Source organism: Trifolium pratense, linkage group LG5 (genome assembly GCF_020283565.1).
Source record: "Trifolium pratense cultivar HEN17-A07 linkage group LG5, ARS_RC_1.1, whole genome shotgun sequence".
NCBI classification, from domain to species: domain Eukaryota; kingdom Viridiplantae; phylum Streptophyta; class Magnoliopsida; order Fabales; family Fabaceae; genus Trifolium; species Trifolium pratense.
The window spans coordinates 41784390-41799454 of NC_060063.1; the positions used below are offsets into that span (position 1 = coordinate 41784390).

A 15065-nucleotide genomic window follows, 5' to 3' on the forward strand; every position below is an offset into this window, starting at 1 on the left:
TTGCAAAAATGTAGCCAATCACAAAACCCAACAAGTTGATAAATTAGTCTCTTATATCAAAAAAGAAAAGAAAAGAAAGATATACCGTTATAAGTACTTTTGAGCTCTAAGTTCTTCCTGTGTTTTGTCTCCTATGTTGTCTACAAAAATAGAAAACACAATGAGGACCCCTTGTTGTGTGGATTGGTAGGTTTGACAAAGGGTTGGGTGAATGTAGTGTGTTGATGGCAACTTAGCTTTAGGGCACTTGGGAAGGCTTGAAGCTTGTGCGGGATCTAGGATACAAACATGTAGAGTTGCACATGAATGATCAATGTGTGGTCAAGGTTCTCAACAAAGAAGGTTGGAGCATTTGCAAGAGGATATGAAGATTGTTGGAGTTAAATTAAGAAGTTCGAATTCGTCATACTTACCATAAGACCAATATGTGTGCAAATCTGATCTACTTGCACATGTAGGGAGTAATTTGAATTCCAATATAATTATTTATGAGTTATGTCCAACTAAAATTCATCATCTTATACTCCCTCCGACCTCATATGTAAGCAAAAGTAACATTTTTAGATTCATTGAAAAAGTTATGTATTTGGTCTATATTGTATTTGGTCTATATTATAGACCAAATACATAACTTTTTCAATGAATCTAAAAATGTTACTTTTGCTTACATATGAGGCCGGAGGGAATAATAACCAATGCTTATGAAACTGTGATGACAGTCAATTATATGATGTTTTTAGTAGTAATTTAGGGTAGTTCTAATAGCAATTGAAGCCCAAAAGCAAGCAAATACCTGGAAAAATGAAGTTACTTGGCTCAGAAGCAAGAAAAGTGGAAAAAGCAGCAAAAAAGAGCAAAAAACAGAATAAACAGTGCAGTCATCGTACCTACGATGAGATGCAGCGTGACACGATGAGAAGGCGATTTAAATTGAAAAAAATCTGCAACAAATCTTTACCATCGTACCACGATGAAGGCGGTTGAAGAAAGCAGAAAATCTGGAGAAAATCTTTCATCGTACCACGATATGATCCATCGTGGCCACGATGAGGCGAAATTACACGCCATCATGGCCACGATGGGTGCGATGGACACGCAGAAAAAGCTCAAACCCACCTGAAAAACTATAAATAGAGTTTCCTCCTTCACTATTATTTATTACAAAATATTCAGAGACATTGAATATTCACTCTAGAGTTAGGAGAACTCTAAGGAGGAGGCAAGAAGGGCCAAGGAACTCCAAGGCCAATAAGGTTTTTTTCTTTTCTGTCTTTGTAATTTATTTTTCCTAGGTTAGGTGGAGTCGATGAACTCACTTACGAATGATTGGTTTTGTATAATTTGGGTATAAATTCAGTTGTTCCTATTAAAACTCTTTTATTGTCTGGTTTTTATTATTTATTTTAATACTGATCACATTAGAATAAAATCTAAAGAAATTAGTTGATATCGGATAGGAAACGAAGCTAATTATCCCGAACGAAGGACGATGTGCTAAGGTCCAACATGAGACCATTAAATTCAGTATCTGAGGTCTTAGTATAGGATTAGAAAGCTTAGTCTAGAACGATAAGTTCTACCTGAAGTCAGAGTTAGGACTAGTTTGAGGCACACGTGACAGCTTGCAACACATTGAGCCTTAAGGGTAAGGATATCTAAGTTTAAACGAAGAAGTGCAATCGACTGGGGCGATGATATTTAAGCAGAGTAAGACAACCTAAACTAGGCTCTAACCAATTTGTAATAGAAATAGGGAACAAGTGCTTTTGAACCTATTTTATATGACTAATCCTGATAGAGGGGAACAAGGAAATTAACCACCAAGTAGGAGTAAGGCAAGGATTCGAAAACATTTAACCACTCTGCGTGGACACACACGCAGCTTTACTTTATTTTTCTATCATTTATTTTCCTGCTATCTATTTTTATCAGCACAACTATCTCTAAACAATGCAAAATCATTTCTAAGCGAAACTAGTAATTTTGGCACAATCCCTGCGGAGAATGATACACTTATCACTTTATTACTTAATTGCAATTTTGTGCACTTACAGAACCACCATAGTGTTCCAAAACTAGTTATTTTGTAATCCTTACATTCCGTCTAACGAAGAAAAAAAAAGTGAAAATATACCTGAGTCTAACATAATTTACTTTTGAAATAAAAAATACAGCTTTTTTCTATCATTTTTATTTGTTCACTTTGATTTACTTAATTTTACTAATTTTTTTTTATGCGTGTAAAATATCTTTCTTTTGTTTTTTTATCATCGCCACATGTCATCAGTTCATTGGATACTGATAGTCATGAAAATGCCACGTGAAAAAAATCAATTTTCTAACTAAACAGAAACACTTAATGCTTAAGGAGAAGTTAAGACATAAAATAAGCGCGTTTCGTTTTCTTGTGCTTTTGGCGAAAATCTCACACTCCATTTTCATTTCATTTCATTTCAAACTAAACATAACAACAACATCTTCCGAAACTTTCATCGATCGGCTCGGTTCGGCTGGACCATCGACGCCGCCGATTGTTGCGGCAGCTCCGGCCACCTTTCCACCACCATTCTTTCATTCTTCTTCAGGTTTCTCCGCCATCGCCTTTTCTTTTCCACTTTCACTTTACTTTAACCTTAATTTTCATTATTTTCGTTTAAATCTTCGCAATATTATCGAAATTTAATTAAAAAACCTAATGTTTCAGTTAATTATGTAGAAGTAATGATTGTGATTTAACTGTGCGAGATCTGAATTACGTAAATTAGGTTTGGTTGCGTTTTTTGTTTTGTCAGATCTAGTAAATTGTTAAAGAAACGACGACGTAAGGACGAAATTAGTGATGCAAGCTTTTATGTCGTACATGCATGAGTTCTGTTATGGATTTTCGATTAGTTTTGGCGCTTTTCGCCTCAGTATGATTTTCTTATATTCAATTTTGAAGTTATATGTTGTTTGATGTTTTGCAATATAAAGAGAATGGATTTTGAACTGTGAATTGTAAAAGAATTGAATGAATAGTTTGAAATTGGCATTGATTGGTTGGTGATAGTTACAAATCGATCGTGATTTAGGGATCTAGCTTCTCTGAAGTGAGCAACTTAATTTAGAGTATAAAGTGAGTATTATCAACCGTTGATTAACAAATTAAAAGTAGGATGTTATTTATACATTATAAAAAAGATGAGTTTGTTAAAATAACAATTCTTGATTTTCTTACTTTACATTGTACTATAACTTTAGAGAGCCAAATTCATGATATAGATGTTGTTTGGTGGTAGTATATGAGGAATTTGTTCGTTAATTATTGATTATGTTTTTAGTACCTCTCTATGAAGCATGGACCCGACACTGACGCATCAACACCGATAATTTGAGAAAATGAAATAATTCAATGTAATCACATGTGTCGGTGTCGGACACCGGGACACGCCTAATATGACGAGTGTTTGTGCTTCTTAGGTACTTCTGTTAATAATTGAATGAAGAAAAGTAAAGGAAAATGATTTCTGTTTTGTGTTTTAAATGTTTTTGTTTTAGTCTTAACTTTTTGGTCAGCTTTGATTTTTGACTGTATTTTGGATTGGTATTGTAGTGTGTGTTTTGGCTTAGTTGCAAAGTTTAAGACTCTGAGAGGGAGATTGTGAACTGAGAAAGATGGTGAAGTTGACTATGATTGCTCGTGTTACTGATGGTCTTCCACTGGCTGAAGGACTGGATGATGGTCGTGATCTTACGGATGGTGAATTTTACAAACAGCAAGCCAAGTCGTTGTTTAAGAATCTATCAAGAGGGCATAATGAGGCATCCAGGATGTCAGTTGAAAGTGGTCCTTATGTTTTCCAGTATCCTTCTCATATATTATGTCTGTGGTAGTCGTGTAAAGAATTGCTCAATTGTTCTGCTGTTATACTATAAGACACTTCCAGTGTCTGAGTGTAGCAATTATGATGACTGGGCAATAATTTTTGTGTGAGAATTGATAACAATATCAGATGCAGTATTAAATGATAGGCAATTTCTTAGAATTATGGAGATGTCTACAGCTTGTTGTTACTATGCTGTTATCTTTCACTAAATGCCGGCATCCCATCCTCAGAATGAGATGCTTGACTGGGCATTATGCTATTTACCTACATGTATATTTTCATTGCTAGGTCTGTAAATCTTAGCGTTTTGGACATTGGAAGAAACCATGATCTGTTTTCTTTGTTTTTATTGATATCTCCTTTCTCTGTTGAATCACAATTGAGCTGGTGCTTTGTATAATGGTATGCATGTGAAAAATGTATCTTGTTTTTAAAATTTTTTCCTTCCTTAGCAAGTTGATCTTGTTTTCATTATCTTGAAATTTTGTGGTCTATTATATTTCAAATTAGTTACGTTCTTTTGCATCAAATTTATATGAAAGCGTTTCGTAGCCAAAAATGACCTTGACACAAACAAGTTATATCATAGAAGGACGGGTCTGTTACTTGACAATGTGTGATCGGGCATACCCCAAGAAACTAGCATTTCAATATCTTGAAGACCTCAGGAATGAGTTTGAGCGTGTTAATGGATCGCAAATTGAAACTGCTGCCAGACCTTATGCCTTCATTAAGTTTGGTAGATATCAGTTTCTGTACTGTCATATACCATTTAGCATACTCTCTTTTTTTTTTCTTTTTTTTTCCAATGGTGTTTAATTTACCTTTTTTCTTTTGAGTGTTTAATAGACACATTTATACAGAAGACAAAGAAACTTTACCAGGATACCCATACACAGCGCAATATTGCAAAGTTGAATGATGAGCTTTATGAAGTCCACCAAATTATGACCCGAAATGTGCAGGAAGTTCTTGGTGTTGGCGAACAGTTGGATCGTAAGTCATTTCTTGTATTTTCTGAATAATTGTAGTTTATATAATTTACCTTCTGCTTGCTTAATTAATAATTTTAGTATATTATAGGCCTCTGCTATATATGCATCTACTGTAGCTGGGTTTTCCTGATTGCTATATTACTATTCGTTCATAAAAAATGAAGCATGGGTTAGGATCTGTAAATGTTGTTTTTTTGTTGCTTTTATATGTACTCTGTATGTAAAAATGGCCGTCATACTCATACATTTGTCTGCTTACTTGGCTGGTCTTATAGTAAACTAGGCTTAATTCAATTTCAGATTTATATTAGATTGATTCATCAAACACTTGGCCTGAAAACTGATAAGATTGAGTTGACAATGTTTAACATTCTGTCCTAATAAAAAAATGTTAACTTTTTCTTTCTCAAGATACAGTTATGGTTTTAAGTTAAACAATAATTTGTGTTAAATTAAAGGCTTACGATGCCTTGGACCCGCTTATAATTTGAAAAGGGCGGCTGCAACAAAACAGCAATATAAGTCTGTCCTACCTAATCTTAAATAGAAGGAACATAAGATGATTCTCCAATAGGGTGTTGGTTTTATCTTGACAACATCATCTTCCAATGCATGTGATCTCCTGTTCGTATTTTTAACCCTGATACATTGTTAGTGTAAAGATTTTTTATCAGAAACTTCTGCTAAAATTTCTTAGTTCCACATTTTCACCTACATAATCTTGATAGATGGTTTCCTCTTATTTCTAATTCTCACGCGGCTTCAATTTCTGTCTGTATGTTGGTATATTTACTGCTTTTATCTCCTTGTGGTGTCTGACACTTTTGTTCTACACTTGATTTAAAATCAAATATGCAGAGGTCAGCCAAATGTCCAATCGCCTATCGTCAGAATCTCGTGTATATGCTGACAAGGCTAGAGATTTAAATAGACAGGTACATCATTTTCAGTTTCTCTGTAGCATGCACGTGATACCAGACTTCCATTTTCATTTGAACACTGACGCATCTTAATTTAACACTAAAGCCTTCCATTTTCTTTTGAACATTTTAGCATGCACATGATACTAAAACCTCTGAATATATCCTGCTGCAGTTGTAAATTGGTTTGTGCTATTTGCTTTTACAATTTAGGTAGAAGCATGCAGTGTGTGGAATGTGTCCTAGAGAGCTATTATGATTTATTCAATTTTATTGCCTTTTACCTAATCAATGCTTCACTGGTTTGATACATGACACTTTCTTTACCGTTTGGTTATAGCTCTCTCTATTAGCTGGAATATAAGAGTCTATGTTTTATCATTTTATGGATTTGAAACATGACACTTTTTATCCGCTATTTCAAAATTTTCTTCATTGGCATTCCCTTTGAAATATACTGTGCCAGTTTCAGTTTGTGTGCCCTGTGATTAATTTTAAGCATGATTGTCAGTTAGAACTATAGCCGGATGGGCTATCATCAAAACACATTCATTGGATATTTTATGGTCTATTAATTGTAAAAATTCTTGAACATTGCAATTTGCATGGATTGCCAATGCTTGCAGATAATGTGTCGTTAATATAGTAGGTTTCCTTAAGGTTTCTAGATGCAGGTCAAAGATTTTTGTTATCACTATTACTTAAGTTGAATATTCCATGTTGTTCCAGTCACAATGGTACCCAAGGAAGGGTTCCATTTTGGATCTATTTTAATCTTAGGGAAACCTGGTTGTACAAAGCTCCAGTCACTGTAGGGTCCAAGGAAGGCTCAAGTCCATTTTGGGTCTATTGTAAACAGTTTACCAGCCTTGCATTTGTAAAAGGCTAATTCGATAACTAAAATACATGACCTCTTAAGTAGCAGAAATAGACAGATTAGAACAGAACAAAGTATGAGTTATATTTTATTTTATATATTTTGTACATATTAAGGGCATAAGGTAAAAAAAAAGCTATACATTTTGGTTCTAATAAAAAGGATAGAATCAAAGAGAACAGAACCGAACAAGCTGTCACATTTTGTTGCCATTTACATTGTGCGAGTCCTTGTCCCATTTACCATTTCTCTTACTCCGATGGTATTGGTCTTCAATAAAAGTATATTAGCCTTCGATATTAATGATAAGTTGATAGAGATGATATATAACCCTGTCTAGTGTTAGGATATGATGCGCACTTTTTAAACTTCTGCCTTATATATTTTGGTTATAGTTGTTGTCAGCATTGCAAATATATAACTGTAAAATGAAATATTTGCTGCAGGCTCTGATTCGGAAATGGGCCCCTGTTGCTATTGTTTTTGGAGTTGTCTTTGTACTTTTCTGGCTCAAGAACAAAATTTGGTGATCAAGCTTAGCACGACTTTACAAACCTAGACTGTGTGGCTATGGCTTCTTGTCTTCCTCATGACTATCAAGATTTGCTCAGTTTTGTGGGAACCCTACATAAACTAGGTGATGTCTACTTCTGTGGACAATTTATGAAAAAAAACTATCCTGTGTTACTTCTGAGAAAGGCTGGATCCAACTTTCTGGAATAGAAACTTTTTACCTTTATATTAAGGAGCCAAGACATGAGAAAACTGGATCCCTTTGGGGATGCATATAGATAATAGATATTTCTTCTTACTACCCACCAATTATTTTCAGGATTACTGCGTTCATGAGTTATATATTGCCCCCTCGATGTTTTTTTCCCTCCCCTTCATTTGAACACCTGAAATAGAACTGCATTTTGTATGGTTAGTATGATGACTTAGTGTGGAATGTTTGTTCTTAGACCGTAAACCTTTTGCAATTTCGTTTATAAGAGTATACTTGCAAATAATGCAATTTCTTATATGTTGATATAGCTGTTGTTTAAACCAGTCATTGTATTTATGCATGTATAGTTTGAACCATCCATTCGTTGTCACTTTTTTTTAGCAGAAACCATTTATTATCACCTACTATCATTGTAGATAAGATAAACTAGAAAAATAGGAACATGTCTTTAAGGATGAATGTCTTATGCTTATCTTGGTTAGGTTAGGAGAATTGAAAAGCTATCCTAGTTTTGTGATATACCTGAACAAGGAGATAATTTGTGGATATAAATTGCCTTCGGTGTGTGGAATAGTGTCAGTTGGAAGAAACATGGGTGTTAGGAAAATCTTATTAACCTATAATGTAATATTGCAAAATCGGTTACATCTTTAATCTCACGCATTTTCTAAGGTGCACAAATCAATTAAGTGTTGCCCTGTGCAGGACTATTTTAAACCATTTTACCATATCAGATCACTTTCTTTCTCCCTCTCTTGAGTCTTCCCTTCCCCTGTCACTGCCACCCCTCCATCCTTAGCATCCTCTTCAACTGTACATCCCAACCCTTATCAGATGCTGTCACTCAACAAGCTCAATTTTCAATTTTTGTTTTCTTTGAAGAAAAAGGGTAACGCATAGAGTAGGCAGGGGACTCATTGTTGCACTGATTCCAGTTGAACACTAATAAGAGTGTACAATTTATAAAAAATAATTGAGTGTACCACTACTTCCAAAACATTAAATCAATAGTAATTAGAGTTAGTTTATGTAAATTAAGAATTGAGCTCAAGTGATTAGTGAGTTTCATAAGACGAATTGTTTGAGAGAATCAGTGTTTAATTCCTGGTAGAAACAATTATTATGAATTATTAATTTTTTTTTGCGTAAACCAGATACCCTTTACGTGAACAACAAAGATCAATTATCATGTTTTTTTTTTTAAACCCAAGGTATTCTCCGTGCATAACTGCAAATACTAATATCTTTGAAACTACTCCCTCCGTACCAAATTACAAGTTGTTTTGAGAAAAAAATTGTACGAAATTATAAGTCGCTTTACAATACCAATTAGACATTTAATGATATTTTTCTCATTATACCCTTAACTATTTATTACTATATCTTCTTTCAATTCTTCGGTTTATCTTTTCCATGCCATTAATGAAAAAGATAATTTTGTAAACTAACTAATAATTTCTTTTTTTCATGTAACATTAATTAATTTCTTAATTTGTATAATATGATCAAAATGACTTATATTTTGATTTTGATACGGAGAGCGTCTTCTTGTCCTCATGATAGGAATGAATGAATCCTGAAGAAAGTTACTGTGCGTTTGATCTGCTAAAAAATAAGGGACTGGACAAGACAACTTCTGCTGTACTGTGTTTGATTTTAAAACTGTTCCTGGTACTAGACAAACTGGCAGCTAAGGGACAAGACAAAAATTGAAATTCTTGTCCTCCACTGAACCATGGGACAACTTTTTGTCCTCAGCACAAGTTGTATAAAATACCAAAATAACCTTTTGTCCACCAAACATTGTACAACACAAAGTTTGTTCAATACCTTAAACGTTTGTCCTGTGCTGTTCTATCTTGTACTGTCTTGTACTGTTTTGTCCAGTATTTATATTTTGCAGATCAAACGGACCCTCAAGCTGTCTACAGAGAATCAGCCTCTCGTGTGAAGTTAGTCGGGTAAAACGATAGAGGAAACTATCATACCGAGGGAGAGATATTATTAAGGGGCTTAAATAACGCAAAATAACCACATGGCACACGTGACAATATTATTAAATTACTTTTTTTAAGAAATATTATTGTTTTGAAATACTATTAAATTTTTTTGAACAATTATGTCATTTGACAATATCATTAAATTTTTTAATGTATTACTCCATCCGTTCCAAAATCTAAGTCACTTTGTGAAAAAAATTTGTATCAAAATAACTTAATATAGTTTTATCTTTTCCATACAACATTAATTACATTGTGTAATTTGGCCAAAATAACTTATATTTTGAAACGGAGTGAGTAATTTCCACTGTTTATAAAGATACCTCGCTAATTGTGCTGTCTTAATTTAGTTTTATTAAGTACGAGTAATTGGTGTCAATTGTGTGGGAAATTCAAACCTTAAACCTGCAACGGTCGACAACACAATCCAAAAGGTTACACTCTTCTTCCTCTTCTGCTACTCACACTCTTAACCAAATCGTTTCAATGGCAACCAAAGAAGATTCATCAATGGATTTTCACGAAATCATCATCGAAAGTGAAGGATCAAACTCAAATTCCGAATGGGACGATTCAGAAGAAGATCCTGATTACGACATGCTCGAAGAAACTCATCGTAGCTTCTCCAATCTCTCACTCAAAAACAAGGCAAAAAAGCGGTAACAATAATAATATCACAATCTCATTTAACCCCATTATTCAAAATTTGATTTTTAAGACTTATTTGTTGTTGATTTGGTGTTTTCAGCATAGTTGAGAATATGGGTATGGATAGTGCGATCAACTCAGAAGTGTTGGAGTTGAATACACCTTCTGTTGATGGTGATAGTTTTGAAAAAGTTCAGAAAATAATAAAGGGTTTGTCTTCTTTTCTTTGATGATTCCTTTTTTTTTTTTTGGGTATTGTTACTTGTAAGGTGAAACAAGCTTTGTTGTTAGATTATTATCTTTAGGTTTAAATATGATTTTTTATTTGCATATATCACTTTTTGATTACTTAGTGTGTCCCATTCGATGATTTTATTTTGATATTCGAATGTTTAAGCCTTATCTATGTAGCATGGGTACTCCTAAAATGGTGAAGTACCCGTACCGGGTACGTACCAGTATCGGATACTTCATGGTACTCGTATGGTACGCACCGATTCCGTACCCATTTTTATTTGGTTGATTTATGATGATTACGGAAAAAACATATCGGCCGTTGAAAAGTCTCTTAAATTATTATACTTTTTTATTATATTTCAATTATCTCTCATTTTTTATGAAAATAGTTGAGACAGTGGACCAAAAATATTAAATCTTCAAAGCATGATGATAATAATTCACTTAAAAATGATTTTTTTTAATATTTTATATTAACGTACCCGTACCTTAAATTTTCCAAAAATGTCGTACCGCGTACGAGTACCCGTACCGGATATCGGTACCGTACCCGTACCTAGGCAACATAGATCTATACCATACCCTTATGTAAACAAGCCTTGAATAGTTAGACTTAGAGCTTGTTTGGATAAACATCTAAACTAAATGTTCATAGGATAAGCGTTTATCATATAAGTGCTTATGTATAAGCTATTTCTATAACAAAAGATAAAATAAAGCTAAATTGTTTTTATATAAGCTATAAGCTGTTTTCATACGCTATCGTGGAGAGCTTATGGAAATAAGTAAAAAACCACTTGTGGAAAGTTGTTTCTATAAGCTTTCTCAAACAGTCTTACAACCAGTTCTTATACGAGTAGATAAGCTCAAATAATTTCAAATACTGAGATAGAACTTCTTAGGCATGCGGTGGATTTTGGTAATCTCAAACTAAACATGTTTAAGGTTTCTCTCATTGTTTTTGGTTTGCACTTTTTAGCTGGACTGCTAGAGAAATTGAAAGTGGATGAATGCAAGATTTATTTGAAGAAGAATGGTCTGAGGCTAACTGGGAATAAGGACACACTTATCCAGCGTATAAAGGAGCATCAAGAGTAATTATTATTTTGTGTTGTTAAAAAAGTAGTTGTTTTTTTAATAACTCTATGTTTTCTCTAATTATGTGAGATTTCCAGGATTATAAATGGTGGAGGGGAGAAAAAGTATCCGCCTCATAGCTTTGTGTTGAATTGTAAAGGTATCCGCCTATAATTTCTTATGTTGTTGATTTGATATAAAGCTTCCAAAGACTATTAGCATCCCAATCCTCTAGTACTTTGTTTTACATACTTTTATTTATCATATGTTGATATATCATATATCATATACATGTTTATACTAGTAAGAGTTTTGATATGATCTGTTCAAATAATTTTTGTAATGCACTGATATTCTCTAGACATGTAATCACTATCTAAGGCTTAAAAATCTTAAAAAATTTGCTTTATGCAGGTGATGCATGTACTGGTGATGTTGTTTTGTTTGAGCAGAATGTTTATGAAATGTAAGCTTCTATTTCTGTTTTCATTTTTGACTTAATGCATGATGGATGATATCACACACTCACAGAGATCTCAATACAATGTTTTTGAAAGTATGTATATAAACATACTTGAGAAGAGAAAGCTCAACACACACGGCAACACTATTCTCTACCAGTGTACATGCCATTGGGTGAATGATGCTGGCAAAAAATCTTCCAGTTTCCTTATAAAAATTGGTTTTCTCAGGTTCAACATAGCATCCAGGAGTGGCGGCGGTCCACCGTGTGGCAAAAGGACTGTTGCAGGCCGCATAGTGAAAGAAAGCTATGGTGCTGCCAAACAACAGCATACATTTACGGTGAGGAAAACTTTGACATAGTTTATCAACTAAATGGATTATTTTCTTGTGGTTGTTGAGTGTTGTATAATCTTATGTAACTTAAGCAGAGTTATTTGCAAAATAGCAGTGTTATTTGCAACATAGAAATGTGTTACTATCATACACATATTAATATCAGTCCTCGGAATACCAATCTTCATGAATATTTAGAGCTGCAGCAGCCTCCATTTTATGCATTGCTGAAGTGTTGGTGCTACAATAGCAGTATAATTTATTGAGTTATGTTTGAACCATTGTTTCATCATTCTATGCATCTGATATCCTTTTTCTCATACAGATTGAAGTGCTTTGGAGCAAGGGAGAAAAGCCTCTCCCTCCCCTTCACCCCCTACTGATTAAGGGTCGAAACCTTTATAGGTTGAAGACTTTGAGACAGGTTCGTCAATTCTGCAGCACTCCTTTTCTTCTGATATCATTGCGCTGTTGTTCTTTCGATGTTCATCATGTCCTTATCTTTAATTTCAGAAATGGGAGGATGAAGGGCAAAGGCAAAAACTGTTGATGGAAAAGCACTCTCGGGGATCCGTTGCTAGGGCAGATAGGGAAGCAAGAATACAGGAAAAGGAGATGAGAAAATCAATGAAGGAAAATAGGTACTTCATATGATTTTAGGTTTAGTGTTTCATTCAATATGAATACTCCATTTGTTTATGTTTGCAAAACAATGTCATGTACTTGCAATCTACACTTTCAGGATCTCAAAAAAGGATTCAGCAAAGAACCAATCTCAATCACATTCATCCATCGTAAGGCCACAAATTCAACCTCAAGAAACAACAAATGTACTCATTATTCCACCATCTGCAATTGTAAATAAACCAGCAGCTGTAACTGAACAGCCCGTTCGGTCTATTGACTCTCGAGCTGTCACAATGGGATCTGACCAGTTCCGAAATTCAGGAAAACCGTCTTTTAATTCAAACCATTATTATGCCGACTATAATTACAGAGACAAACCAACTACTGTTGAGAGATACCATCCTTCCATGGTTGAGACAAACAATTTTGCTGAGAGAACTTTTTATCCAAGGAAGCCTTTGTCAAGTGCAAATCACTTTGTTCCGCGTTTTGCAAATGCAAATCACATCCATACAGTGATCCCAAACCGAGAAAGCTATCAGCAAAAACAGTTTTGTAGACATTTTGCGCGTGGAAGATGCCATTTTGGAGATAACTGCAAATTCTTACATGGTGGGAGAGACTAAGGGAATGGATGAACTGAAAAACTTTGTAGTGGCATAATGTCATAGATGTTTTGGCTTTTGAAATTAAAATTTTGGTCTGTTACAAATGTTAATCTGGTCTGTCCTTTCTCTGGATGGATAGATACTTTGGTATTAAAATTGAAAAGTTAATCTATTGTTTTATCTACTACTATTACACTTATTATTGTGGTGTATTCCTATTGCACGGTTGAATTAAAAGTTCTTAGTGAATACTAATGGGTTTATCTATCATGTGCAAATTTGTACATGTTAAGAAATTCAAAATAGTAAGTTTACATTGGAACTTATGCGTTTTATATTAAATGTATAATTTTTTAATAAATAATTATTGTTTTGCAATAAATAGTTACTATTTTTGGTTATTTTAACATGTGCAATATTACACATATTAGACAAATCCATATATTGAATATATCAAAACGATAAAATTATTTGATGTGTTATTGTGACTATATGTTTTACATATAGAGAAACTCTTGTGTGGTCATAAGACTCTGATCACAAAATTTGGTCACTCACATAAAATTGAAAAAACGTAGAAAGTAAAACAAAATAAAAAATGAATATTGTATATTTTTTAAATAATTTTGTGAGTGTGACCAAATCTGTCCATTCAAATATTTTTCTTATGGGTGTTGTTAACATGTGCATATAGGGCACATGTTAAGATATCCCAATATAGAAAATCAACATTTAATGATACAAAAAATTTAATGCTTCAAAAGTTAAAATACACAAGTTAGCATTTAATAATTTCCATTTTTGCTTTCTTAACATGTGTTCTTGGTGCACATGTTAACATTCTCCTTTTCTTATTTATATTGTGATATTTTAAATATGGGTCATGAAGTAAATTTTATATTAAAAAAACTTTTACTTATCATGTCACATTTCATATAATGGAGGATTATACAAAATATATAATGTAAGACCACAAGTAAGTGAGTCTGTATACAAATTCTAGCTCAACCGATATAAATGTTGAAATTGCTAGTGTCAGAGTTATGGCCAGGGTTGGAACTCCGGTCACTCCACTTTATGCGTGAGTTTTCAATGGCTTTGTCATTTCATCTATTAACCAAAATAAACAACTAAGTGGGTCCCGCAATGATTAAATTAAAATATGTTTAAAATTGTATCTTTCTCTCCATCTTATATAATGTACTATACTAGCCACTACCAGAAATAGAAAGTGTGTTTTGTCCAAGATAATAGCATAGTATGCATGGGAATGGAAATTATATCCCTCTCTGATGCAGAAACAATTTAGTGCTGCATAATAACTTGAGAGTTAATCATATCCTCAAGCCACACACATTTCCTCCATCATCATCCCATGAAATTTGACAAGCTTGAAGACCAATTGCAACACTAAGCTTGAAAACCAATTTAGCATGGGTGTGAAATCATTCCCTTTGATTCTACCTAGCTTTTCCTTGGTTTTCAACCATACTTGTTAACAATTTCAGTAATAGATTCCTAAATTGTACTCACTCTTTACACAATTTAGTGAAATCATTTCAAAATCTTGCTTCTGTATTCTTCATTTTACTCTTGCTGTTATAGTCTCTTCACCACCTTCTTTGTTTCTCAACCAGCCAAAGAATGACAGAATCCATTTATAAGTACATAGTTCCTGCTGTGAT

At 33.7% G+C, this 15065-nt stretch overlaps 2 protein-coding genes across 2 annotated transcripts; both read left to right on the forward strand.

Annotated features, from left to right (window-relative positions):
• Window positions 1-2340: 2340 nt before the first annotated feature.
• Window positions 2341-7690, forward strand: LOC123884534 (25.3 kDa vesicle transport protein). Its single transcript, XM_045933646.1, has 6 exons — window positions 2341-2585; window positions 3593-3842; window positions 4445-4605; window positions 4716-4862; window positions 5720-5796; window positions 7105-7690. The coding sequence occupies exons 2-6, from the start codon at window positions 3655-3657 to the stop codon at window positions 7186-7188; spliced, it is 657 nt and encodes a 218-aa protein (XP_045789602.1). The 5' UTR covers window positions 2341-2585; window positions 3593-3654; the 3' UTR covers window positions 7189-7690.
• A 2075-nt stretch (window positions 7691-9765) lies between these two features.
• Window positions 9766-13484, forward strand: LOC123884995 (zinc finger CCCH domain-containing protein 62-like). The gene is made up of 9 exons (XM_045934233.1): window positions 9766-10044; window positions 10134-10243; window positions 11250-11364; window positions 11446-11507; window positions 11762-11813; window positions 12040-12151; window positions 12471-12569; window positions 12659-12786; window positions 12888-13484. Exons 1-9 carry the CDS (start codon window positions 9872-9874, stop codon window positions 13396-13398), a joined length of 1362 nt encoding a protein of 453 aa, XP_045790189.1. The 5' UTR covers window positions 9766-9871; the 3' UTR covers window positions 13399-13484.
• The last annotated feature ends 1581 nt before the right edge of the window (window positions 13485-15065 follow it).

Bases quoted from the DNA above. Each gene is read 5' to 3' on its own strand.
- LOC123884534 (XM_045933646.1), top strand. From the start codon at position 3,655: ATGGTGAAGTTGACTATGATTGCTCGTGTTACTGATGGTCTTCCACTG. The intron at 4,863-5,719 runs GTAAGTCATTTC...TCAAATATGCAG, and splicing joins TGTTGGCGAACAGTTGGATC to AGGTCAGCCAAATGTCCAAT. The intron at 5,797-7,104 runs GTACATCATTTT...TATTTGCTGCAG, and splicing joins CTAGAGATTTAAATAGACAG to GCTCTGATTCGGAAATGGGC.
- LOC123884995 (XM_045934233.1), top strand. From the start codon at position 9,872: ATGGCAACCAAAGAAGATTCATCAATGGATTTTCACGAAATCATCATC. The intron at 11,365-11,445 runs GTAATTATTATT...TGAGATTTCCAG, and splicing joins CGTATAAAGGAGCATCAAGA to GATTATAAATGGTGGAGGGG. The intron at 12,152-12,470 runs GTGAGGAAAACT...TTTCTCATACAG, and splicing joins AACAACAGCATACATTTACG to ATTGAAGTGCTTTGGAGCAA.